This window comes from Callospermophilus lateralis, chromosome 6, assembly GCF_048772815.1.
Source record: "Callospermophilus lateralis isolate mCalLat2 chromosome 6, mCalLat2.hap1, whole genome shotgun sequence".
Lineage (NCBI taxonomy): Eukaryota > Metazoa > Chordata > Mammalia > Rodentia > Sciuridae > Callospermophilus > Callospermophilus lateralis.
The window spans coordinates 10,748,059-10,775,660 of NC_135310.1; the positions used below are offsets into that span (position 1 = coordinate 10,748,059).

The 27,602-nt window shown below is 39.1% G+C and overlaps 2 protein-coding genes across 3 annotated transcripts; both read left to right on the forward strand.

The window, feature by feature from the left end:
- Window positions 1-362: 362 nt before the first annotated feature.
- Window positions 363-27,168, forward strand: Tmem242 (transmembrane protein 242). The gene is made up of 4 exons (XM_076858091.1): window positions 363-652; window positions 1,129-1,229; window positions 6,674-6,811; window positions 26,712-27,168. The coding sequence occupies exons 1-4, from the start codon at window positions 568-570 to the stop codon at window positions 26,808-26,810; spliced, it is 423 nt and encodes a 140-aa protein (XP_076714206.1). The 5' UTR covers window positions 363-567; the 3' UTR covers window positions 26,811-27,168.
- LOC143401080 (L-lactate dehydrogenase A-like 6B) lies at window positions 20,214-21,501 on the forward strand. 2 transcript variants are annotated; one of them, XM_076858089.1, is made up of 2 exons: window positions 20,229-20,461; window positions 20,612-21,501. In XM_076858089.1, exons 1-2 carry the CDS (start codon window positions 20,229-20,231, stop codon window positions 21,225-21,227), a joined length of 849 nt encoding a protein of 282 aa, XP_076714204.1. In that variant the 3' UTR covers window positions 21,228-21,501. The 2 variants fall into 2 exon arrangements, with proteins under 2 accessions (XP_076714205.1, XP_076714204.1); XM_076858090.1 differs by having other exon boundaries at window positions 20,214-21,501.
- Window positions 27,169-27,602: the final 434 nt, after the last annotated feature.

Genomic DNA, 27,602 nt, shown 5'->3' on the forward strand with positions numbered 1-27,602 from the left:
GGGAGGAGGCGCAGCCCCACGGAGCGAGCAGTGGCTGTCTTCCAGGAGTAAATCCGGTCACTCGCATCAAAGGGACAGGAAATTTCTCAGAAAAGTACAGAGAAAAGACTGAAGCCTGTCTTTAGAATCGCGGGATGTTAGCGCAGGCCAAATCACGGGACACGGTGTCAGAAAACCGAGCCCCGGGTCTCGCCTGGAGGGGACCGGGCTCCTGGCTAATCTGCGACCCCTCACTGCCCCCTAAAGTTAGGGTCGGGCATTCTTTCAATAGACAAAATAATGATTAAAGTCAGCGATCGTCACCTTGGGGAAGGCGAGTGACCCTCCCAGGGAGACCGCCTTGGAGGACATCGCCCCTGCCCCCGGTGCGGGGCAGGGGACACTGCGGGCGGCGCTCGCATCTTTCCCGCCCAGCCCAGGAGAAGCGAGGGTCTGGGGACAGCGGCCGTGCTCCGGACTCGTCTTCAGGTTGCACAGGGGAGGCCGCAGCGGAACCTTTCTCCTCCGCCCTGCTCTAGATTCCACCCGGGCCCCGTTGGCGCCGTACGCAGTGGTGGAGACTTAGACATGGAGACGGCGGGCGCTGGGCCTGGCGAGCCTTCTCACCTGGAGACTCCGGCGCCCACGGACGATCGGCTTTTCCTGGTTAAAGGTGTGACGTGGGGAGGTGCGGTGCCTGGCCTGCGCCAAGGGGCGTTCCCCTTCGCATCCCGCTCAGAGCCCACGTCGCGGCCTTGCCCCTGGATTTGGCGGCGGGAGGCGGCCCGGAGCCGGGAGGCGGGTCCGCGATCGCTCCTCGCGTGCGGGCTGCATTTCCCCATCCCCTGGGCAGTTTTTCTCCTGCTCTAATTACACTCGCTTCTTTACCCCCGGGAGAAACTTCACGCCGCCGCCCGCGGAGAGGGCAAGGAACTGCACCCCGGAATGACCCCGGGAAGCAGAGGTCGTGAGGTCGGGCGCACTCCACCCGAGGCTGCCATTTACCTTCGGCACCAGCTGCTTAGCCATAATTTCTCGAATTTCAGAAGTAATTTTGAATATAACTTAAAAAGTATCTGAAACTTGTTTGTTTTGAACTTGTTTCTTCTTTTTTTAATTTGAATCTCCCCTCCCCCAAATTCTTGGCAGGTGGAATTTTCCTTGGTTCTGTTGCCACAGCAGGAATGTTGGCTGGATTTGTTACCACACTATCATTGGCTAAAAAGAAAAGCCCTGAATGGTTCAATAAGGTTTGTGACACTGAGATCCATTCACTGCATTGTTATTGTTTATAATAAATGTCATCTTTTTATATAAAAAAGTAAAGGAAATGTTGATGTCCTTTTTCATTGTTTTAAGAAGTCTGAGTATACCACATGGATTAAAGAAATTTACAAATTAATTGATGGTCTTCATTTTCATTTAAAAAGAAGTGCTTGATTCGTGGTTTTTTAAATTTTAGCAGAACAAGACTTTGAAAGCTTATCTGGTATAAGTCACAACATGACTTTAAATTTAGGTAACTCACTGTTAGTATAAGAGGTCCCAATATTTTATGTACTATTAGAAAGAAAAACTATGGCAGTTAAACTCTTGATACTTACTGCAGTAGGATCTCTGTTTCAGAGATGTAATATTGAAATAAAGTGCATCCTTGTGTCAGTGAGAAATATGTCAGCTCTTTAAACAGGAGGTTCATTCACTGCTATGGCCCCAGCCCCTAGAAAATAATTTAGATGCTCAGAAACTAGTTGAATGATTGTAACATACTTAAAGCAAAATATCCTTAACTTATTAGCAAGATTGACACAGTTACTTTTTGGTGTTGTGTACCTCATTTCCTTCACTGATGAGGAATTTTCTTTGAGTTTTCTTGTAGATTCTTGTCTTTGTATTGTTCCATCTCTTCTTCCCATCCCTTTTGACTTATTCAGTACTTCATTGCTTTAACAAATGTTTACTTGGGATCTTTTATGTGTCATACACTGTACTAACTAGGTGCAAAGGATAAAAAATGAACAACACTTCTGCCACTCAGGAATCTTAGAGTCTAGTGAGGTGGACACAGATTAAATATTCACCCAGATTATTACCGTTGTTGAGGAAGAGTGTTGCATGAAAAATCTTAAACCATTTGGATTTGCTTTCTCTTATCTTGGGCATTCATACTTAACTCTTCTGGACACTGTAATGACAAGAGACAAATTTAAAGCATTTAAATTCCCTATAAGGGCTTACATGGAACAACTCAAATTATCGCTAAGAACCTTATGGATCATTTTCTCCCTTTGTAATTGAATATTTTTAGAGCAGAAATATATCTTGTGGCAGAAAGCAGTAAAATTTAATAGTGGTGCTTTAACAGTAGAATTTGGTTGATTTGTAAGCTGAAGTGTTTTTATGTTAACCCTCAGCTCACAGACTTAAGAATCTGATGAAAGCTAGAGATTCTACACATATTTACAACTTTGCATTCTGTTTTGTTCTGAGATTTATTCATCACATATGCCCTTCATGGTCTAAGAAGGTGGTTTGCAGACTGATCCAGAGAACACTGGTGATTGAAACCCTTTTGTGGGCCTGTAAGGTCAGAATTATTCAAATTCTGATTATTTGAATATTATTCAAATTCTTCATGATTATTCAAACATATTTGCACTCATGGAAGTAATGGACAGTGAAACTGCTGTGCCTTGGCATAGTCACCGTAGTGGCAGAAAACCATACTAATAGTCATTATTGTGTTTTTCATTTCAGTACATCTGCAATTAAAACAAACAAACATTACATAAGAATGTTATTGTCCAAGCAGTAAAAATTTTAGTTTTAGTAAATCATGACATTTGAATTGTGAGAAGAAATGGGAAATACTCATACAGTTTTTCTTAACATTGAGGCAAGATGTCTTTCTCTAGGAAAAGCAGTGTGTGATTAAGTTGCCAGCTGAACGAGCCACTTTTCCCATGGAATATTTTTATTTGAAAGAACAACTGACAAACTGTTATTTAGAAGTAGGTATATGGAAGACATTTTCCTAAGAGTGAAAAATATGATCCTGTGTTTCCACTGTTAAAATTCAAACTTTCAGTTAAAGTTAGGTTTTAGAAAACTTATCTGCCATCCAGGGCTTAAACCCTACTTAGTGGTCAGCAACTTTACTGATGAGAATTTTTATGGTGATATTAAGGATGTTTTAAAAAATATATTGTTTAATAAATCATATCAGTAATTGAAATATGTATATAACTTGGTAAATCAGTATCTTCTGAGTAATCATGTATTCATGGAATAAAAGGTCTATTCAAAGTACAAAATAGACTAATACATTTTAATGTAATAAATTACAAAGAAGTTCATTGACATGACTTCAGATTCCATATTGTAGCTAACCTTGAGTTAGGAGTTTTGTCAAGTTTTATAAAAAAGGAAAGTTTTTAAATTACTTCTCTCTTTCCCAACCACATAGCCATAGGCCAGATTTTATTCATATAGTTTAACCAAAACAAAAAAAAATTTTACAACATGAAGCAGACATGAAAATCCAGTTCTCTTTTTTATTAGATTAGGCATCTAAAAAATTAGCAAGAATGTAAAATTTGCTTCTATTTTAAAATGAATAAAACTTGAGAACTTCTTGGTTTTGATTTCTAATATATTAAATATTAGTAAATATAACCCACATAACTGAAAATCTTTTGGGTCCAAGTATAAAAAGATCCTGAGACCCAGAAAGTTTGAGAACCACCATTCTGGATGGTTAAATATGTAAGTTCTGCTTCCCTCTGGGAAACAATGGAATCAGAGCATTACCATTTATCCACATTCTGAGAGTTAAAATGGGTTGTGGAAGAACTCAAGTTCTGGAGCACGCATTTAATCAGTTTGTATTGAGCAAGCACCAATGTAAGAGTATCACTGAGGCAATGAACTTAAAGGTCACCCACCACCTAGACATCTTCTATTATTATAATAATTATTTTCCCAAACATTGAATACTACCAAGTGCCAGCTGTTATTCTAAAGGCTTTTACCCATTTAACCAACACATAGCCCTATGAGTCAATGTTACTGTGTGTTGTTCCCATTAAAGAGCAAGAAACTGAGGCACACATGAATCAAGCAACTTGCTGGACATGGTACTTTTCTATCTTCAGTTATTTCTGGGAAATAAATCATACCACTTAGTAATATTGTTATTCACATAAACTCCTATCCACTAACCTGGGAATGTAGGTATTTATTATAACACAGGATTGTAACCCAAAAGGACTTTTTAATGACCAACTTTTCAGCTAGGGGCTACCTACACTGCTTCTATTTCAGACAGATAATCAGCTCCTTAGTGACCTATTTTCATTTTTAGCTGTGTCTCATGCTAGAAAGCTGGAAACTGGAAAACAATAATAAGGGCTAAGTAAGCACAGTTGTTTTTCTTTGTAATTTTTTGAATAAACAGGAAAATGCCATCTAAGGTGCCAAGAGAGTCCACTCTTGAGCTTCTTTGATCTATTTAAATGACCAAGCTTTATTTCTAAAACTGGTTCTTTTCACATATCAGTTTCATAAAAAGATTGCAAGGTTATATGAGTGAAATTTTGTGTGTATATTTCTATTAATATATACATAAACATGAAATTTGCTTGTCTAAAGTAATTCAGTGCCTTTACTTATAAATGTTATGGCATGGAACAACTTTATCTGAGTTATTTCAAGATCCATTTATGTAACAAGTAGATTAAAAGGACAGGTTATCATTCATCTTTCTCATAGCTGTAACTTCTGAAAAATTATAAAAAATACCTTTTAAAAGTATTTTGCATACATTATTAAGTTATTCTGTGATGTAAACATAAAGATTTGATATTAGATAAGAATGCTTTATAGGGGAAATTAAACTAGATTGAACATTCTTTTTAAAAAATCTATTTGATTTATGTAAAATCCCAGAATTATACTGAAAAAAAAACTAAAATGTAGACTTATTCATTAGTATGCAGTTAGCATTCTGACAATTTGCTCTTGGTAGTTCCTACGTGTATGAATAATAGATTATTAATTCTCAGAGGCTACTAGGTAAATGTTAGAAGATAAGGAATATACATATGTTCAGGCATAGAAGTATTATAAATACTGAGTTTTCACTTAGAAAATCATTTTTGTTTTATCTTGGGAATACTCCTTAGTGTTTTACTGTAACTGCAGTATGATTTGTTAAATTCAACTTCCAAATACAAAAGCCTTAGTTTTAACTTAAAAAAAAAAAAAAAATGAAGCCAGGTGCAGTGGCATATGTCTGTAATCCCAAGATTCAGAGGCTGAGGCAGGAGAATCTCAAGTTCAAGGTCATCCTTAGCAACCTAGTGAGGCCCCAAGCAACTTAGTAAGACCCTATATTTAAAAAAAAAAAAAAAAAAATGGCAGTGAGAGAAAATGCTTTCAAAGCAACGTTACGTTTTGGCAAATTAATCTTTTCCTGAAGCAAGTCAGTCAACATTCATTTTGAAAAATTTGAACGGAGTGCGTGAATGTCATTTGGCATTTTCCCCTAGAAGAAAAAGCTTGGGTCTACACTTTTAAAACTCAAAGATCAATTTTTAACATCAAGTTGCACAAAAATTCATTTTCAGAAGCATAATTTATATAGTATGACTAATAATAACTAATTTTATTTTATAATTTATAAGACTGATATTACACAAATATGACCTGCTTTTTAAAAAGTCTAAGGCAAAATTAAGATTTTTATGTGAATATTGCTGTATCATTAAGATTTATTTTCATGCAGTTTCTTTTTTACTTGATTTAGTAAAACAAATGTGGGTGAATGTAGACTTTAAAATATATATATGCATATTTCTGTCCTTCCCAGGGGAATGATGGTTTTTAATCTTTGTTTCTAAATTAATATTTAGGCTAAAGCACTTAAACTGACCCTGGTAAAATAACATTTGGTTAATTCTGGGCAAAAATCAGGCCAATTAAAAGCCAGGGAGTGCATCTATGTGAGATCTGTGGTGTCTAGGGAACCACACTGAAACTACAGCAACATGGACAAGGAATGAGATGGAGAGAATATTGTTTGTATTGTGGAAAATGGTTAAAGAAGGATGTGTTGGTGACCTGGTTAGGTCTAAGGAATATCTACAAAAAGTGCCAGTCAATAAGCACTGCGTACCTACTAGATGTAGTCGTGATGCTATGTACAGGGATGCAGATCAACAAAGTGTAGGCTTTCTGTGTGCTGGAGCAGTGTTAGCAATCTCTAGCCAAGCATGCATAAGAAAAAGCGGCACTAAGAAATAGGTTGAGCAATATAAAGAAAATTCTTCTGAAAAAGAAGTGGACACAAATAAATAGAATTTTCTTTCCAGATGAAAGACAGGATGTTATTATCTGCTTTTATCAGATTAGGTAATTATTTTAATGTTATTCTAATAAAAATGCCAATGATTGGGGAATAGAGAAATCTCGTGGAATGTTCTGAGTTTTTTTCTGGAAGAATTAACAGGCACAGTGTCTTGTATTCTGAAATGTCTGTCAATTAGAGATATTGACTTACTAAGTAGTGAAGTTGCTATTTGACCATGGTTTGGCCTGGCCTCCTAGCATCATGATGCTTACATCATTTCAAACATTCCCAGCTTACTTATCCTTTCTGAATTGATCATTTTACCCATTTCTGTCTTCATTTCAGGGAAGCATGGCTACAGCTGCCTTACCAGAGAGCGGGTCTTCCCTTGCCTTGAGAGCTCTTGGCTGGGGCTCACTTTATGCCTGGTGTGGAGTTGGTGTGATCAGCTTCGCAGTCTGGAAAGCTTTAGGAGTTCACAGTGTAAGTAACTACAAACTTATGATTGGCATCTGGCTGTTTTTTCTACTTTCCGCTGTCTAAATTTTCCTGGTGTTCGAATTTCCATGTAGTGTGGTCCTGTCTTGGGAAGTAATGGCAAAGAATGTAATGAAATTCTTGCCAATTTCTAGGCCACTTCTCATTACTAGTTAATAAGTTTTTCAACTATAATTATGTAATGACTAATTCATAGCTAATGTTCATTCTATGTAAATTGATGTTAGCTACTTCTTTAATGAATTATTAATTGAAACAACTTTCCATACTATTTAACATCCATCCATATGTATAAACATTCTTGTAAAATAATTAAAGCATTTTTAAAATGGGTTATTTAAATGATTAATTGTGTTGTTTACACATTATTGGAAAAATCCTAAGAGCCTAAATATGTGTGTGTTTATGTCTGGGTGTATATGTATGTGTTTATAAAATTTATACCCTAAGCTAAAAAGCTATCCATTAAAAAAGATTGGTTTCTTTCTTTTCTGTTGTTAAGAAGGTCCACAGAATTTCCAAACAACTAGTAGGAAGTTCTGTGTATCAGGCTCTTAATGACAGATGAGCATTGATGGGAGTTTAGAATAGGTGGCAGTAATGGAGTTGATGAAAAGAGGTTCTGGATTTATTTCAAAGCTGGAGTTAGCAAGGTCTTGTTGTAGATTGGATGTGGGATGTGAGAAGAAAGTGAAATCAGGGAATGTCTCCAAGATTTTGGCGTGGGCAACTGCAAAATGGATAGAGACCAATGTTAGGGGATAACATAAGGGGCTCAGTCTGGGACTTGTGGGTTTGAGATATGTTAGATAGCCACATGAAGAATCAAGTAATCAGTTAGATATAGAAGTTTGGAATTCAGGGGGGGGTTCAAAGTAAAGATATAAATTTGAGACTCACCAGGAGATGGATAGAGTTTAAAGTCTTTAGACCAGATGAGCTCATGAAAGCAGGCAGCTGGGTGGCAAGAAAGCAAAGAGGTCTGAGGAGGGAGCTCTTGTGCATTCCTAAGGTTGAGAGATTGGAGAGAGGAGAAAGTAGCAAAAGGGATTTCCTGACCAAAGAGGCCAGGAGAGCCAGAGTAGTAGCTGGGATGCCAGGAGAAGAAAACATTTTAAGAGGCTGTGTTGCATGCTAGTGAGAAGTTGCATAAGAACACTGACCACTGACTTGAGCGTAGCAATATAGTGGTCACTGTTGAAATGGTGGCAGAAAGCCTGAGTGGAGTAGATTCAAAAGAGAATAGAGGAGAGAAATTGGAGGCAGTAGGTACAGACAAGTATTGAGTTTTGCTGTAAAATGAAAGAAAGAAATGGAGTCATAACCAGAAGGATTGGGGGCAGGGGGAGTTAAGAAGGTTTTGGTTTTAAGTTGGAGAATTATGTGGAGATGAATTAATTCAGTAGAGAAGGAGACACTGAGTTGTGGGGCGGCAACAGGGAGTGGTTTGCTAAAGCAACCTTATAAACATAATTGAGCTTTTCACATTCAGTTTAATCATAACTAAACATGGGGATTATTGTACTTTTCAGTCAAAACACACTGATGGACAAATGATAGTTTCCCTGGTCTGAACAACCGTTATTTTTAAAGTGATTTTGCTTTCTAATCATCCTTTGTAACAATAAATTAGGGACAACTTGGAAAATTCTGAAAACCACTGACTGAAGATTTTTAATGATTGTTATTACTTTAATTTTTTTCATTTCGTCCATTGTACCAGCATTTTAGACATAGCAGACTATTTATTCTGCCTAATAACAATATAGCATTACTATCCCCCATTTTATAAGTGAGGAATAAGGGCTCAAGATCCTAACTCACTTGCCCAGGATCACACAACTTATAACTGACAGAGTCAAGTTTTGAACTGAATTCTAAATCTTCAATATCTGCGTGTTTTCTAGCTTTACCTCCATTAGCTAAGATGGGAAATAAAGGAATAAGTGAAAGGAGCCAAGGGAGGGAGGCAGGTAGTGAATTTGGTTTTGATTGTGACCTGACCATGTTGTTCTTGATAATTCACCCAGTCTTTCTGGGTAAGTGAGAGCCTCATCTCTCCACATGATAATTGATGTCAAGTCTGGTCTAGGACTGGCCATTCTTTACTCAAAGAAGAGAAAATCTTCTTTTAAGCTGTCATCTGCAATTAAAAAATGCCTACAATATTACAGTAAATGGAAAATGGGACTCATAGCTATGTATGATAGGAGAGCGGGTACCTGAAACAAGGTACCCAGGAGGAAAAATCTCAGATAGAATTATGTGAGTGAATTATGGGCATATGAGTGAATTTTTTATTTTGCCTTTACATATTTTCCTTTAAAATATTACTTTACTAGTAATACCTTTTAAAAAATTGTGCAAGATTTTATTTCTATTAGTTTTTTACTGCAAAGGAGTTCATAAAACTCCTCTGGCTACCTATGAAATGTACTCTGGGCTTGCACCTAGTAATAAAGTTAAGTGGCTGACAGCCTGTTAGCACTTTCCATTGACAGTGGAATTGATGGGTGATGTTTCCAGTGTTTAGTACTCTGGTTATAAACTCAATAAAAAATGTTAAGGTATGAAAATATGAATAATCTTTGATTTAAGAGTCATGGAATGATTCAATCTAAATTTTCATAGACCAACAAAATTAGGTTATTATACACTGGAGAATTTGGCTTTATGGGCTAGATTGTGCTATTTTAGTTTCTAGAATGTGAACTTTGTTTTATGGCACTAATAAGAGGATTATTGCCTAAATTAAATATTTGTGGAGAAAAAATGTTTTCTGACTGGCACCACTGAATACTAGAATACACAGATTCCTTTTCTGTTGCATCTTTGTCTAACTAAATAGAGGGAATGCAGATACCCTCTCCCCTCATACAGGTCATTAGGCACATCAGTTTGATCTGCATATTTAAGAAGTGTCACAGAAAAATGAATCCACTAATATTTTCCAAGAGGCACATGTTTTAAGGACAGCAGTGTTTATTAAATTTGTTGGTGTGTTCATTTGGAAGTCATTAATGGGTCTTTCGAGAGCTGCACACTGTGCTAAGAACATCTCCTCAGTAAGCTGTTGTCTAAGCCTTACCATTCCCTTCCCTGGAAGATTCTTACTACCCTGTTCTGAAGCTCACAGATAGCATATGGGATATTTCATCTCTACATTTAGAGAGTTCCTGCATTTAGAGTTTTGATGATGAGATTGACCTGAGTCCAGTAATGAACTTGTGTCACTATCACTGCCTCTTTGGGAAATGGCATTTTTCTCTACCTAAGGATAACAGTATTGGTTAGAAAACGATGAGCAGAAATGGTCCATGCACACAATAAATTGTTAAGAGGGGACTTTCTAGATAAATGCAGGTAAGTAAAAACCAACTCCAGCATCAAATAATTGTTGTTTAGCCACCTTGAAATGCATTAAATCTGCAATAAACTCAGCCCCCACCATCACAAAAAAAAAAGGTGCCATCTAATGGCTTACTTTGAGCAGCTTGATAAAAGTACTTGTATTTCCTAATTTAGTTCACAGCTACATCTACTGGCCTAAAAGGGAACATGTTAAAATGCTTACACCAAAATACTGTTCAGATTCTTAAAAATATTTTTGTTTTACTCTATTTATAATTATCATGAAATTTCATATTTCATGGAGCACATGTAATACATCAAATATATTTGTATTTTATATAATGGCATATCATTTAATCAGGGTTCAAAAAAAGGAGAGCTAGTGGGAGTTCAGTAACATGCACAATTAGGGAGTTTGCCCAGGACTAGGTGGGGACCTCCCTGCCTACAGAAATCAGCATAGACTCACATCTACCCTGCCACCTGGCCAGCTTTGGGCCAGCAAGCACAGCCTGATTGTTCAGTCTAGGTTTATTGGTTACTCTTAATTATTGTATCATTTGAGTAGGACTGAGGATTAAATTCAACACAGTAACTTAATTGTGGAGGGGGGAGATGAGTTTGTCCTATGGGTTCATTGTTCCTAAACGAGCTATGCACCCGATCCCAAGAGACTTGATCATTCAGCAGGGGCAGTATGATTAGCTTGTTTTATCAGGACAGGTACTTCAAGCTCAGAAAATAATTGAGGTAAATGATCTGAGTTCCTATAGTGGACTAACTGGCAATTCCCTAATTATGGAAGAAAAAGTAGAAACCATGTCATATACAGTTATTCGTATGTTACTCAGTTGCATAACTTTGACTTTATTACTTTTATTATCTATAGTGGGTATTGATATTTGAAGGATTTCTGAAGAGGTTTAGCTAGTTTTCAATTAGACTACCTTGGATATTGTTTTCTTCTCTTCAGAGGGGAAACACAGGTATCTCAGTATTTCCTGGTTGATTCAATTGGAACTTTACAGAGGGTAGAATACACTGCTGAGGCCCTGTGCTCTACATTTGTGAGGGGGTTGCCATCTCAAAGGACTGGCAGAGTCACCTGTGCTTCCCTTTCCTGTGTCTTGTGTAGATGTATTCATGATGCCTGGTATAGTAAGAATTTATAGATAATTTATAGCAATTGCCTTCCTAGAAACTAAAACCCAAATAAAAACAATGAATGAAAATGTTCTTAGTTATTTTGAATTACTTTAAATTATTTAGAGATATAAATTATAAATGTTTTTAACTTTTTTATTGTGGGATAAGAGGTATTTGTCTTTATTTCTATTTTATATTAGTCAGCTTCATGTCACTATAACAAAATATCTGAGAAAATTAATGTCTAAATGAAAAGATTTAGTTCACAGTTTTGGAGGTCCCAGGCATATTGAGTGACCCCATTGCTCTGGGCTCCTGGTGGAGGTGCTGGACAGCAGTGGCAGGGGTGTAGTGGAGCACAGCTGCTTGCTCATATCATGGGCCAGGGAGCAAAGAAAAAACTGCACAGTCCCTCTGGGTCACATACCCAGGACCTCGGGAACTCCCACAAGATTCCACCACCTTCTATAATGTCCTTCTTGGGACCAAGCCCAAGACATATAGGTCCTAGGGGGACATTCAAGATCTAAACTAAAGTACATATATTGGTGTTTATTTTTAAAGAAAAATGTATTTAGGGCCTATCTTTTTAAAAAAAACAAAGATGACATTGGTTTGGGGTTTTGAATATATATATATATATTTTCACTGTTTAAAAAAAAAAAACAACTCAATGTAGAAAAGTACAAAAAAGAAACAGAAGCCAGCAGAAATCCCACCAAGTTAGTCACCATAATAGGAACACCCTTTTAGACCTATGCTGTGTATCTACAGGTAGATTCATAGAATTGTGCAGAAACATTGTGTGCTGGGTTGGGATGGAGCTCAGTGATAGAGACTTTGCTTAGTATGTGGGAGGCCCTGGGTTCCATCCCCAGCACTGAAACAACAAAAAACCCCTCGGGTGCTGGGACCTTTTTGACTGCACAGTAACAGGGACATTTCACACAGCAGAGTGTATAAATCTGTATCACTTTCAATGACTACATGGTACTCCATTGCATATTTTAATCTGCTTAACTGCCAGTAGTAGTTATAATAGTTTTTCACTATTATGCACCATAGTGATCATGTAGGCATACATCTTACTGTACTTTTCTTGATTGAGAAATTTGTCTTAAAGATAGAGGATATATGTTTTGAAAATGTCTTTGCAAAAAATTTAAAAATAAAAAAATAAAAATGTTTTGCTGTCTGTTGCTAAATGACTCTAACCCTAACCCTAAATGACCCTCCAGAAAAATTTATTTATAAGGTAACAGCTTAGAATGAATCTGACATAACTTTCCTATGTTTGAATATAAATATATGAATACAACACCAGTGAAATTCCACATCATGTACAACCTCAAGAATAGGATCCTAATTAGAATAACTTATACTCCATGTATGTATAATATGTCAAAATACACTCTACTGTCACGTATATATAGAGAGAATAAATTTTTTAAGAAGATTACAGCCCATGTAAGTTTCCTAACACCCTGGCCATTAGTGACTTGTATTACTCTGAAACTTTTGGCCATCTGATAGATAGGGAATTATCTCTTTTTTTCTTTCTTTTTTTTTTAAACTGCATCTCTGTTGCTATAAAGGCTCAAATGAAAACAGTCTGTGATTGGAGTTTTTCAAACCTCTTCAGGCCTGTCCTATCTCCTCATCTGCTGATATAGGTGGCTGCTTTCTCAAGATCCCAGGTCTCCTTTTCTTTAAAAATAAACAAACAAAAAAGGTAAACCATATACTAGAACAGCTATCTTTTAAATATTTCTCTAGAAATGGGCCTTTGGCCTTCCTGTTCCGAGAGTTAAAGGAAGTATTATTGTATTCTTCCTCTGAGACTGTTCTGGGTGCATTCTAACAACATTTATTTTGTCTGATTCTTTGTTGTAACTGCTGCAAGGTATAATTTTTATGTTAATATTTAGATTTATTTCTTAACTCTATGATCAGCCTGATGGCTTTTGCTAATTATAATTACATTTCTTCCTTTGACTCTTTAATTCAGTTTTATTACTATTCTGGTTCATCTTTTATTAGTACATTTATTCTTAGACTATTTTTATGTATTCATCTCAAGTGAAGCAGTATTGTAGAGTGACTGTAAGACCCTCAATGTAAGTAAAACGAGGGAAAATCTTAGACGTTTTCAACTTTGATAATATCTAACAAAGGGAATAGACTAAGTTCTGTTTACTTCTCACTGGTTTAGTTCAAAGATTAAAAACAAGTATGAGTCTCCTGGCAAATTGTTTAATGGTAGCCATTTCAGAGTGATCTGCAAGGGAAGTCTGAGAAGTGACTGAAGCATCTTTCTGCTTCTTCCTAATCTAATTTCAGTGTTTCTGAGATCTCTACCAGCTCTGCCCTAGGAAGAAACTTCAGTTTTTTACTCTGATTAACACTCAGCGTACTGGCCTCACCTCCTCTTCTTCACAGTGCTCACTAGAACCCCCAGAAAACAGGCAGAATGATCTTCCAGAGATTGTTTCATATGTCAATCCCTTAGGCCTTCAAGCAGTTTATGGATTAAGGAATATTTTCCTGGAATCATTTATAAATGAATTGGAAGCATCAGTTAGTAAGTTTGAGGCAACAGAGACATCTCTGTTGCCCTTGTTTTGCATTCTTTTGCAGCTCTGATGGCTTAACATGGGGCTGGGGAGAGGCACTTGATGTGTGGAGCAATTTGGTGACAGGGGGACTGAATCACAGGTCTTGTTCAGTGTAAAATGGGAGATAATGACCAACGTGTGTTACGCCAAGGAAGGAGAAATATGATGCTGGGGCATATTTACAAAATATTTCTTTAAAAACCCACCAGTTTCCTTTCATAAGTCAAATTGGGCCTCTGGCAATTTATGAAATGGGAATGTGCACCCATTAAAGAAGGCTTTCTTTCCTAGAGGCCTGTCACAAATCAGGCTTAGTCACCTCAGGAATGGTCCCAGCCATATTCCACAGGAGGAAAGGTGGCCTTGATCTCACTGAGTTTTCTTTTCATTTTTTTCCTTTGTCCTTATTTCTTATACTGAAATTATAAAATGTGGCCGGTATGAACAGATGTCTCTAAATAAAGCATTGTGGACTGATAGACCTGATTTTGTGCTATTGTGTGCTTCCTCTTAAGCTTCATTTTAAAAGCTACCGGATATTGGTAGTCAAATATAGCTAAAATTCAATGAAACATTGAGTTTAATAAATATGTTAATATACTTATATACTTACTTGTCAGTATATCAGAAAATGAAGTCTCTCAAATTCAATTTCCCTAATAAATATTACTAAAAATTTTAAGAAGAAATATATATATATATATTAATATTTATTTTTTAGCTGGGAACAATATCATCTTTATTTTTTATTTATTTTTATGTGGTGCTGAGGATCGAACCCAGCAATGTGCTAGGTAAGTGCTCTACTGCTGAGTAGTGAATGGCAGCACTGTCCACTAAGCTGCCCCAGGGGAGAAGCTAGATCACCATTCATGACCATACTCTTTCTCACCCTGTCTCGTCAGTCATGAAATGCCTCTCTCCTGCATAGCCACAATGGCTGGGGACACTTCTTGCCCCAAGATGATCAAAATGGCCTCTCTGCTCTCTCTGCCTCCCACCTTTCTTCACTGCAATCCTTGCTGCATCTTACTGCCAGGCACTCTGGCCTTCACCTTCCCCAGACTTCTCCCTGCAGCTGTACCATACACTCTACTTGTTACCAGGGACAAAATGTCCATGCTGCTACCAAAGGCCCACCCTTGCCACTTGGGCAGTAGGTCCCAATCCTAGTCATCTACCCAGAGACCTTGCTGCTGTCCTGTTCCTCAGGCTTTACTGATGGTTACATTCTCCCTATTGCTGCAGCATGTACAGATGTGCTGTTCTCTCCCATTGGTCTGCTCCCTTCACAGAAAATATTTCCTGAAAGGATTGTATGTGGTGGTCATTTCCACTTCTTCCCCTTTCTATCTCCTGCCAGCTTCTTTCCTTGGGACTGCAGTACTATTGTCCAGGTTGCCAGTGCTCTCCTTCTTGCTAGATCCAGGTCTTACCTCCGTTCCTTGACCTTCTGGCCACATTTGACCCATTGAGCAACCTCTCAGGAAGCAATGTCTTGTGGGTCTTGTGGTTTCTGAGACACCTTGGACCTCACTGGTCTTTGCCAGCTCCTCCTTTGATACTTTTGACATTAGTCCATTGACTCCATACAGAGACTCTTCATTCTTCATCTGTGCACAGACCCTCGGCTCTGTCATCTAGCTCCTGACATTTTAAATCAATCTGTCCATTCGAGTGGCATCCAGATATATAGCCCTTCAGACTTGCCTCTCGGCTGCACCTTCCATTTTCACTGTGTCTCACAGGCATATCTAATGACCCATGTCTCATCCAGAGCTCTTGATTTCCTCATCTCCTCCCAATGTATTCCTCACCTAGTCTCCCCCATTTCAGGAAGGACCACCATCATCCCGTCCCCCTAGTTCAACCCAAAAGCCCAGGTGAGAATTGTTTCAGATTCTCTCATTTCCCTTCATCCCTTCTAATCCATGGTCGAGACCTGTTGTAGCTCATAGCCCGACTCCTCCATCTCTCTCCGCCTCCATTCTTCTCTTACCTAGTATATTGAGCATCCTTTTGGTCTCCTGACCTCACCTTCATTTCCCCTGCATTTTTTTTTCTCCACACAGCAGCTGGAGATATTTTTTAAATGTAAGTTATGACACTATTTCACTTAAAATTCTTCACTAGCTTCCTATGGAAGAAGGTTTGCATGGTAAAGCCCCACCTCCTTCCCTGACCTTGTCCTGAGCTACCACAGTTGCGCACCCCTCCTGTTGCACTTGGGCCCTGCCAGTCCCCTTGTTCCCCCAATACAGGTTTACTCCTGCCTAGGACCTTTATTCTAGCTTTACCCAGGAAATTTATGGCCTGACTCTGTACAGCCAGCTCTATTGCCATTCAGAACTTCCACCCAGATTTATTTCACCTCCTCAGAGAAGTATCTTCAAACCATATGGTCTAAAATTACTCATTATCCTGTTTTCTTCACAGCACCAATTGCAAAATAAAATTATTTGGCCTATTTTCTTGTTTTATCGGTCTTTGTAAAAATGTAAATTCTGAAAACAGAGCTCTCCTTTATCTTCTTCTTTGTATCATCGGCACCTGTCACAGTGCCTTCCATTAGTAGGTGTTTTTTAAATATTTGTTGAATGAAATCTGATTACATGGCTTCTGCTATCTCAACGGCTCCCTTTGCCTTGAGAATGAAGTTCAGTTCCTTTAATGGTTTATGCACCCCTCTGTGATCTGGCCCCTGCTTATTCTTTGACTTATTGGTTCTCAACTGGAGGCAAAAATGTCCCCCTACCTAGCCACAGAATATCTGTAGAAGATATGTGGCAGTATCTGGAGGCACTTTTGCTTGTCAGAACTGGGATGGTGCTGCTGGCATGGTGCTCCTTGGAGACTTGGAGGCTTCTTTAATTCTAAAATATAATTTTATAACTTTAAAATTACAAAGAAAGCTTTTAAAATAATTTTGTTTATGTAATGCTCTCCTTCCTTGTGAGTTTATAGCCTGTTTCTGATCAAATTATAATGTTAATTAACACTAATTTTTACTCATTTGGATCCTTTCCCCCCCCCAAATCAAGGAATTCTTATGCTGATTTTTTGGGGGGGGATACCAGTGATTGAATCCAGGGGTGCTTAACCACTGAGCCACATCCCAGCCCTTTTTATATTTTATTTAGAAACAAAGTCTTACTAAGTTGCTTAGGCTGATTATTTTCTTAATGGTTCCCAAAAACAACATTTTAAATAATTCTAATGTTTAAAAATATTTTATCTTCCATTTGCATACTTGTTTCACTGTATTTCTAGTAGTATAGATTTTGTTGTTGTTTTAACTTGGTTAAGGTTTGAAAAATGCTTGGCTATGAAAATAGGTAAGAATTTTTTTTTAACTTATTCACAGTTTTATTTGAAATTTATGCATTAGCCTTGCTAAGAAACCCCAAAGGGAGCTGGGCGCAGTTGCAGACACCTGTGGCCTAGGAGGCTGAGGCAGGAGGATAGCAAGTTCAAAGCCAGTCTCAGGAATTTAGAGAGGCCCTGAGCAACTTAGTGAGACCCTGTCTCAAAATAGAATATAAAAATGGATAAATATGTGTGGCTCAGTGGTCAAGTGCATCCCTGGGTTTAATCCCCAGTATCAAATAAATAAACAATAAATAAATAAATAAAATGACCTAAAGGGGCATCACTCATTTTACTACCTCTGTTGTAGCACCAGGTAGATTTCTCTATCCCAGCTTTTCATCTCTTACTCTTCTGTCTAGCCTTACAAATTCTGCATTGATTTACTCATCCTTTTCTATCCTAAGCATTTCCCAAATCCCTATTCATGTGTCCATCTCTGATCTAGAGGACAAGGATACGCTAATAAATAAGGTTGATCCCTTTAGAAAGGATATATTCAATAAGTATTTCACATTTAATTGTGATAAATCCTGTAATAGAGATAGGTACAAAGTGGTGACATAGGATTTTTAAAAATCCATTCTGCTTGAAGGATTGGCAAGATCTGTGAAAGGATGGGCTGTGGGAACTGGGCTCCTGGACAGAAAAAGGAGAGTGGGAGTGGGCTGGGAGAGGCCAGGTGGAAGGACAGAGTGACTGAGTTGCAGCCATTCCAGAGACATGCGGTGGTCTGAATTTCCTGCCACCTCCCTCCTGAGTGGTATAAACAAAAGCATTAAAGTGTAATCCTGCCATCAGCTATAATATCACACTGCATTTTGAATAGATAATTTGAGCTAGGTTTTCAATTCAAAAAGAATAATGAGCCACCTAAGATAGAAACCATTAGGGAGCTGTCTGGCTATATTTGGCTTTCCACAACTTTGAGTAGACCTACATCTGCTCTGGAGGTCACTTACCTCTCTTCATCTTAGTACTTCCCATCTTATCTTGAGACTTATTGTAAATAAAAAGTGGCTTTGTTTGATATATTTTTATTTTGGAGAGGTTTACCCACCCCAATCCACTCCTATAATGATTTAGTTATGGCTAGGGGGAAAGACTGAAGACACTGGTCTCAGATATTATATTGCTGAAGAAATTCAAACTCTAGGAAGAAAATTACATAGAAGACTTTAGACTTTAGAGTCTTTATGTCCTTGAATTTCATGCTCAAGAGCACTTATCCTGGAAAATGACTTGTCTGGTCAAAGGAATCATTTAGGAAGAAGGTGGGAGCACTCATCAGGTTAAAACATTTCCAGTGAGGACTAGGATAAAAGAAATGATAGCTATCAAAATCTTTTTGTTTCTTTTAAAGGATCCCTCTAAAATATTGGCTACCATTCAATAAAGATGATTATTTTTAAAATTCAGGTTTTTAATTTGACAAATGGTATACCATAAATCTGACTGCCTGAGTGGAGAGAATTCATGTTCTGATGCTTTTGTGCTTTTGTGTGTCACAGAGCTTGTGGCTCTGTACCATCTAAACAGAGTGTTGGGCCCTATGGTTTAGACAGTGCATCATCACAGCCAATGAGTCACATTGAAACAAGTTTGTGGAACTACAATGATTGCCAATTTTCCCCACCCCTCATCCAACTCCTTTGCTTATTGTTCCTCTCTTCAGTAGCAGGAAGAATGAGAACAGCTTTTCATGTCCTGAATATAAATTGTTCATTTTGTCAGGATTTGTTATCCCAAAACTGTAATCTTGTGGATTATGAAAGGGCTATATGTACCAAGAAGCCCCATTCTGGGAGAGTAAATCCTGTCTTAGAACAAGAGGGGTGCTTTGAGCAGTCCTTACTGGGTTCAAATCATAAGTGGGGAGAAAGAATCATAATTTTAAGTGAGGCTTTTGTAGTTTATTGAGTTTATCAGAGGGTGCATTTCATCATATGTAAAATGTACATCTCCTCAGCAATTTGTAAGGAAATTAGTTAAGAAGACTGCCTAGGAAAAAATGCAGAGGAAGTAAGATATACTGATACAGTGTTGTATACTAAATAGTTTTCGTCATTTTAGTCATTGGTCTGATTTGTGCATTGCTTAAAATTTGTGATTTTAAGAACATTTTAAAGATAAGTTCCTTTTTTGTGACTTCTTAAGAAGTCGTTTTTTACTAGGACTCAATCACAGGCCTTCCTTTGGTATAAGAAGGAATGGGTATCCTCTCCTGGTGAGTTTTGACTATTGAAGTAATACACGGGCAGCCCCTTGCCCTGTTGTCGAGCACCTGTTGACTTACATGGGTGTGAGTCATGGTCATGGTCATGGTCAGTCCTTCCTAAATAAAGGTCCTTCAGATAGATACACTGGGAAACAGGAGCCCATTTCTCTTCAGATGCTATTGGGAGACAATGCATAGGCACCTTTGTGGCCTGCAATATAACATACTCACCTGTACTTGATTGACGCATCTTACTTGGTCTGCCTACTCAGAGTAGAAAATCGTTGACTCCAGGACTCGGTTCACCTGCCAAACGTGTAGAGTATGTGTATAAAACCCACTGCAGGATGCCCTCGCTGGACAGGAAGCCCATCCCCAAGCCTTAGTGTGCGCAGAGCCAGAGCGCTTGGCGAGGCCTCGTGGGATGGGGGGTGTGGCCTGCGGGGCCACGTGGGCGGGCTGGGCCTGCGCAGAGGCGTTATCTCGCCCTAGCCGGGTTCCTCTGGCCCTCAACCGACTGTGCCTCTGCGGTGGCTTTCCTCCCTCTCTTCCTCCTGAGTGCGCAGCCATGAGCTGGGTTGCCGGCGTACTGCGGTCCAACCAGAGAGCCAGCGCGAAGCTCCTGGGCCCCGGGAGGGTGCGCAGGCCCCCTCGGGCGGCGCAGGTCCCACTGGGTGGCGGCCGGCTGCTCACGCCCGTGTCGGAGATGGCGACCGTGAAGGGGGAGCTCTTCAAGAATTTGGCTCCCGAGGAGCGCGTCCACCACACCAAGGTGTCCATTATAGGGAGCGGGTCGGTGGGCGTGGCCTGCGCCTTAAGCATCTTGCTGAAAGGCCTGAGCGACGAGCTCGCCCTCGTGGATGTTAACGAAGCCAGACTGAAGGGCGAGACCATGGACCTTCAGCAAGGCAGCGCCTTCGCGAAGCTGCCCAGTATCGTGTGCAGCAGAGACTACCTGGTCACCGCCAACTCCAGCCTGGTGATTATCACGGCAGGGGCGCGCCAGGAGAAGGGAGAAACCCGCCTCGACTTAGTCCAGCGGAATGTGGCCATCTTTAGATTGATGATTTCCAGTGTCGTCCAGTACAGTCCCCGCTGCAAACTGATCGTGGTTTCCAACCCAGTGGATATCTTGACCTACGTAGCCTGGAAGTTGAGTGCGTTTCCCAAAAGCCGCGTTATTGGAAGTGGCTGTAATCTGGATACTGCTCGTTTCCGTTTTTTGATTGGACAAAAGCTTGGTATTCACTCCGAAAGCTGTCATGGGTGGGTCCTTGGAGAACATGGAGACTCGAGTGTTCCCGTGTGGAGTGGAGTGAACATCGCTGGCGTCCTTCTAAAAGATCTGAACGCAGCTATAGGTACTGGTAAGGACCCTGAGCAGTGGGAAAATGTCCACAAAGAAGTGGTTAACAGTGCCTATGAGATTATTAAAATGAAAGGTTATACTTCATGGGCCATTGGCCTATCTGTAGCTGATTTAACAGAAAGTATCTTGAAGAATCTCAGGAGAGTGCATCCAGTTTCCACCATAATTAAGGGTCTTTATGGAATAAATGAAGAAGTATTCCTCAGTGTTCCTTGTGTCCTAGGAGAAAATGGTATAACAGACATTATAAAGATAAAGATGACCCCTGAAGAGGAGGCCCGCTTGAAAAAGAGTGCAAAAACTCTTTGGGGAATTCAGAAGGAGCTCAAGCTTTGAAGTTGTTTGGAGACACCATTCTGAAGTTACTGAAGACAAGATATAGATATAGGATTGTGTATGCCAAGGTTTGGAATAACTTGAATTCCTAAAAATTGATGAAGAGGTTCCCCTCTTTATTTAGCCCTCCAGGTTTTGTTTGTTTGGTTTTTATTATTTAGTATCCAGATGTTAGATGGTACTTTTTACAATTCTTGACTGCAACACAAAAGGGGGTTTTGGTGTCTCTTATGTATCATTACTTTCCTTGAACATCAGTGTCATTGCTATCTAGTCCAAAAACAAGTCTGTTTGGTTTTGGATACAAAAAAAAAAAAAAAAAAAGATATTGGTGTTTATTGTGTTATAGAAATTCCATTCTTTTTGTTAAATACATACTAATTCATTCTGGCTCATTGACAAATATGTTCACTTATATACTCTTTTTAAAAGTTGTAACTTCCTCTAATGTAGAAATAAAATTGTGTACACACATGGTACTTTTTTGTAATGAATCCATCTTGAGGCTTCCCTCTTTTTGCTGGGACAGCCAATCAGCTGGACCATTAAACACAAACATCATGAAATGGGGACTCTGTGTGTGTGTGTACAACACACGTGTGCATGCATGCATGTGAAGCAAGATCATTAAGATATGAAAATAATGATGATCAGATGTAGCTGTTATCAAACATTCAATGCAGGGGGGCTGAGGTTGTGGCTCAGCAGTAGAGCACTTGCCTAGCACATGTGAGGCCCTGAGTTCAATCCTCAGCACCACGTAAAAATAAAAAAATAAAGATACTGTGTCCATCTACAACTAAAAAATAAATATCTTTAAAAAAAAAAAAAGTTCGATGCAGTAAAGTAGAATATCTTTAGAAAGAGGCCTGACAGTCACAGGTGGTACAGCTACTGTCATTGATTTGGCAAAGAAAGGAATCCCTTGAATTGTGCAGTTACCAAAAGTAAAACCTGATTTAGGGAAAGCAATTCAGACATGCCTGTGAGAACCTCATCTGCTGTCTTGTTAAATCAAGATGCTATTATAAATTGTTCTAGCTGAGCTAGGTCTTAGTACTGTGGGCCCTGGCTCCGAGAGTCATCCCTGTTGCTTGGTTTATTTCATGTGAACAGCTTTTGCCTTTCAGTTGTGCCCTGTTTTTAATTGCTTCATAAGACTTGGCCATCTTAGTGAGAATTGCTTTTCTCAGAAAACATTCATTCAGTTCATATTCTAGACTTATGGATATGATATACTAAGAGTTTAGGAAAAGTAAAGATGGTTTATAAAAAGTAAAGATGGTTTATCTGTCCTTTACTTAAAGGATAATATTAATAACTTAGAAAATGGAAAGCTGAGATTTTAAAATTCACATTAGCTTTCCTAACACCATTGAATATCTAAATGAACAACATGATTATGTTCTAATACATGTCATCTTCAAATCATTGTTGCAATCAGCATCTGCTCTCTAAGCCAAGCCAGTGCTGGCTGCTTAGTTGAATTTTATCAAACAGATTTAGGACAGCAATCCCTCATAAAAATTTTTTTTAAAAAATGGCCCTGTGTATGCTGATTGGATGGATCTCCCATATACAATTTCACTGAAAACATCTAGAAATGTTCTAATTCCCACAGGAAACAGTTTCATATAAAGGGATTAACTGATATGCTGAGTTCCCTGAACATGGGAAAACTGGTGGTTTGTTTGACCCAAGTGGTTATAAGAGATTTGTAGGGCTCATTTGCAGAGTCCCTGTTCCCTCTTATGTGATAAACTTTCATTCAACTGTGTTACAGTCATAATGTATGACTTTAGGGTATCAGAGTATGCCTTATGTCTGTTTTATATGTCAGCCAGGATAGGCTGAGTTATGCCACAACGAAAAACAATCTCCCTTAAAATACAGAGGTTTATTTCTCATGTAGAAGCCAAAGAGGGTTCAAGTGACTCTCTTAGAAAGCTCTTCTTCAAGTTCTGGCTTAGCACCTCAGGTTACTTGAAGCACCACCTGGGTGACACAGATTTCCAGTACTGCAATGGGAAGGCAGGAGAGGCCTAGAAAGTCAACTCCTGTGGTTAATACTCAGCCTGGAAGTGACACACATTTCTTTTTCTTATATACACTAGTCACATGTTTATCGAACTTCCAAGAAGTGGGAGTATGATCCCTTGTCTCCAGAAGTAGATGTATACTGGTTCTTGGTGAAAATTAGTGCTACATCTGTCATACATCCAAAAGAAAATATCCACTATTACAAGAGGTATATATTATGTTTTTAAAAATGTTTTCAGTGGGCGAAAGTTTTAGAGACACTTTGTGTTTCTGGATCATAGAAACAGAGTGACTGAAGGGAGATTCCTAGACATCAGTCAGCCAGGCAAGTATCCTTAGGAGCCACATCATCTCTCTTACCTCTGGTTTTTCATAATAAAGCGGAGGGTCATAATTTAAACTATATAGAACTTTGAAGATTAAATAATGGTGCTTTGTCCAGTGGCTGATACATAGGATATCCCAAATGATAAACATTATGATTCCTGTTCAAGTAACACTTTTACAACCTAACGATAATTTTTATCTCCTGATATATTAGTATTATATGGTCTTACTCTGTTCTGTTTTAGGAAGAAACTGAATTACCAGATTCTTGAAAGTTATCATTGATGCTATAATCACTGACATATCTAAAGGCTGTGCCTTCATATCAGTAGATCCTATAATGATCCTGGCAAGTGAGAAGATAGAAACTAAGTGAACTCGTTAGTGGCAAAAACAACTCAAAAGAGTTTTAAATTCCAATAACTGCCCATTTATTAGAATTGATGCTGTAAGGATTTTCAGAAATTAATTAAACTGAGGTATAATCTGAAGATCTTAAGTATATGGAGCTCCATATGGAGCTCTAAAGCAACTAGAGACCCTGTTTATAACTTAAATGTAGACATTTAAGGCACCACCTTGGTGACAGATTTCCAGTATTGCGATGGGAATGCAGGAGAGGCCTAGGAAGTCACCTCCTATGGTTAATACTCAGCCTGGAAGTGACACACATTTCTTTTTCTCATATACACTAGTCACATGGTTAAGCTACATATACTTAAAATCTGAAGTTGTTGTTGTTGTTTTGCTTTGGAGAAGTCAGTTCTTTCTGTGTACCATCAATAAAGATTTTCAGAATAAAAAACTATACCAAAAACTCCCACAAAATACAAATAGTAGTCCACCAAGATTGTGGCAACCAGAAATAGACACCCCCCTATAGTTCCAGTTCCTTCCAGGAATGAAGTGCTATCTCTAGTGAAAAAAACGTGAAGATTTTAAGTAGCAGAGCTCCATTGTCTAAAGCAACTTGAGACCTGTTTATAACTTAAATGTAGATGCTGGGTTTCCATATCCACAACTTGAGCATTTGAGACTAGGGCTAAGTGGTGTTTCCCCCACTCTCTTCGGTTCTTTCTCCTGTTTTGAAGCCCTTTTATTCCTGGTTGGCTGTTTTCCAGATGATTCCTCCTACTGGTTCAGTTACTTACCTATGACCCTGGGAACAAGTAAATAATACAGTATGGGGGAAATGAGAGGAAAGAAGAAAACCAGGCCAGGAATGGGAATGGGAGCACTATCCTGCTGAAGTTGAGCAGCTGCCCTTCATTCTCCTACCCTGGCCTCCTTTGCTTCCCACCCACTGCTTCCTGGCAGCTTACTATTCTATGTCACTGAGAAGGGAGAACGGTAAATGATGCTGCTTGTGCCTTGGCCATCTCACATCCCTTTTGAAAACTGTGTCATTAAGCTAAGTTTTAACATGTTCACCCGGAAAGACGAAGGAAGAGAACCAGGCAACACATTGTAAACCCTGTCCGAGAAGTGCCTGTTTTTCAACTACGAAAGTCTGTGCAAAGTTCCTCAATGGGGGCATGGTTGTTACTTTGGAGAAGTCAATTCTTTCTGTGTACCATCAATAAGGATTTTCAGAGTAAAAAACTACCAAAAACTCCCACCAAATACAAATAGTAGTCCACCAAGATTGTGACAACCAGAAATAGACACACACCCCCATATTCCAGGTCCTTCCAGGGATGAAGTACTGTCCCTAGTGAAGAACCTCTCATAAAGGGATCATCATAGTGCAAAAACTCTTCTCAGCATGGAGAGTGAAAAGAAGGGGTGGGGGAAAGAGAGGCATGTCCCATAATGTGTGTATCTTCAAGATTGGAATCTGGATCTAGAGCTTGGAGATGCTTGGCGTGGGTCTCCTAAGACTATATAGTGGATATATCCTTAAGTATCTTCAGTCTCAGAATAGTTCAACCAGAATTATATATAACTGTAAAATAATGCTTTTAACAAACAAACCACTATAATCATATCCATGTGAGCTTTGTTCTTAGAACACATTTTTATAATGTGTGTGCACCTAACATACAGTAGGTGTGCTTTATGTGCATCATCGCAGTCCTCACAACTGGAGGCAGATAATTATAATCTCCATCCAGCATAGTTGAAAAACTATGGCTGGAGAGAGAGGCAGCTTTTCCAGGTGGCGGAACTAGAGTTTGAACGGAGACTCTGATATCACCTCTGAATTTGGAAACAAGGTAAAGATTTAGCCTCAATTTGAAAAAATAAGTATCAACATGAAAAAATATATTAACTAACTCTCAGATAACCACTCTAAGAATGTCTGCATGTTGCTGATGAGTCCAGGGTTCTTCACAATCCAGATGAGGAGAAACGGTGAGGCTGTGGTGCTGTCGAAATGGCGTCTTCATAGCAGACCCAGAGAGAGGATAAGCATCCATCAGAGTGTGTAAGACTCCAGCTCCAGGAGCCAGCACTTCCCCTCTCAGCTGGGGTGTAGGCCTTAGGTGGACCAGGCACCCAGGTGAACTGCAGGAATCCTATCAGCACTACATAAGATCTCCCAACCCCTGCCCTGACTCTTGGATTCCAAATCAACTTCTGCTGGTAAAACCCCTACCCAGGCTTTTCCACACAGCCTGGCCCATAAGAACATTCTAATTTATCTGCCATTCATTGATTCATTTGTTTTAGTAAACTCCTACTAAGTTTCTTTTCTCCATTCTTTCCCTCTGGCCCTAAAATTCTCACTTTGAATGACCTAAGTATGTTCATTTATTTGGACTGACAGAAATGGCATTCTTTGCTCCATCTGTATGTATGAAAGCCAGCGATCCACACCATTCCTCTGATAGCAGATTCATATCCTAGAGGGTTGACAGTGTTGCCTTCCAGACTAAGAATGAAATTTTGTGTTATTTAGTTAATGGATTCATACTTGGAAGAAGAAAAGAGTTGTGTGCTTTGTTCTGTCAAGGCAGCTGGAATACAGACCTCGGTGGTTATTGGTTATTCCTTTTGCTCTGCACCTGTGAGCAGTGAAGTGTTTTCCAGTCAGCAAAGGTGCCGTCTCTAATAGTTTCGGCTGTTTCTCCCTTCTTCTGACATTTGATGACCAATTTTTTTTCCTTCTTCTAGATGAAAGACTTTCGAAGTAAAATGCAATCAATATTTCCAACAATTCCCAAGAACTCCACGTCAGCTGTTGAGTGGGAGGAAGCACTGAAATCTAAATAGAAGGACAGGGTGAATTCCAGAATGATTGCTGCAGGAAGGGTGGTTTTGGAAACACCACCACAGTTGAAAAGGGACTGGGAGCAATTTCCCCATCGATCACCAACAGATTGTGATGAAGCGCAGGACGGCAGTGTCGAGGCTCCCTGGCAGGCGCTCTTTCTGTGTGCCTGAGTCTGTCGGGAGGGAAATGTCTTCCCAAAGTTCAGATGACTATTTAACAATAATAATCATTGGGATGCCTTTCCAGGTGGAGGGGGCCCAAAGGAAAGATGTCTGTTTGGAACAATAAACCAAGGGTTGTACCTGGGAAAAAAAAGAGTTTATAATAAAGTATGACAAAGAATCTTTATAAGCAGAACTGTAACAGCAGTGATACCTCAATGTATCTAAATAAGTGGGTTTTATGAGCCTTTCCTGTCAGTATATGCCTGAGACTCTGGATAGTTACTATGAGGCAGTGTCTAAAGTGACAGGCTCATTGGTGACTCCCACATAGTGGCAGGCAGTCGTGTGGCTTGTGATCCTGAAAGTTGTCTGGTTTGCAGCTAGGACACATTCCAGTTGCTCACCTGATGGCCTCACTGGAAGGCCCTGTGAACCATTATGGGTAGGACAAAAAGCCAACAACAGATTATGATAAATGACACAGCTGGGCTAAAATAACAATAATGGGTATAAGATGTACTTTCTTGAAAAATTAGTTCTGGGTCCTGAATACTGACAATCTATAGTTTTGTCTCAAAGTAAACCTATCTTTAATATTTTTAACAGAGTCATCTGAGTCTCAGAAAT

What these genes read in the sequence shown, in the direction of transcription:
- Tmem242 (XM_076858091.1), top strand. Translation starts at nt 568, where the DNA reads ATGGAGACGGCGGGCGCTGGGCCTGGCGAGCCTTCTCACCTGGAGACT. An exon ending in TCGGCTTTTCCTGGTTAAAG is followed by an intron (nt 653 to 1,128) that starts GTGTGACGTGGG and finishes AATTCTTGGCAG; the next exon opens with GTGGAATTTTCCTTGGTTCT. An exon ending in GCCCTGAATGGTTCAATAAG is followed by an intron (nt 1,230 to 6,673) that starts GTTTGTGACACT and finishes TCTTCATTTCAG; the next exon opens with GGAAGCATGGCTACAGCTGC.
- LOC143401080 (XM_076858090.1), top strand. Translation starts at nt 20,229, where the DNA reads ATGGCGACCGTGAAGGGGGAGCTCTTCAAGAATTTGGCTCCCGAGGAG.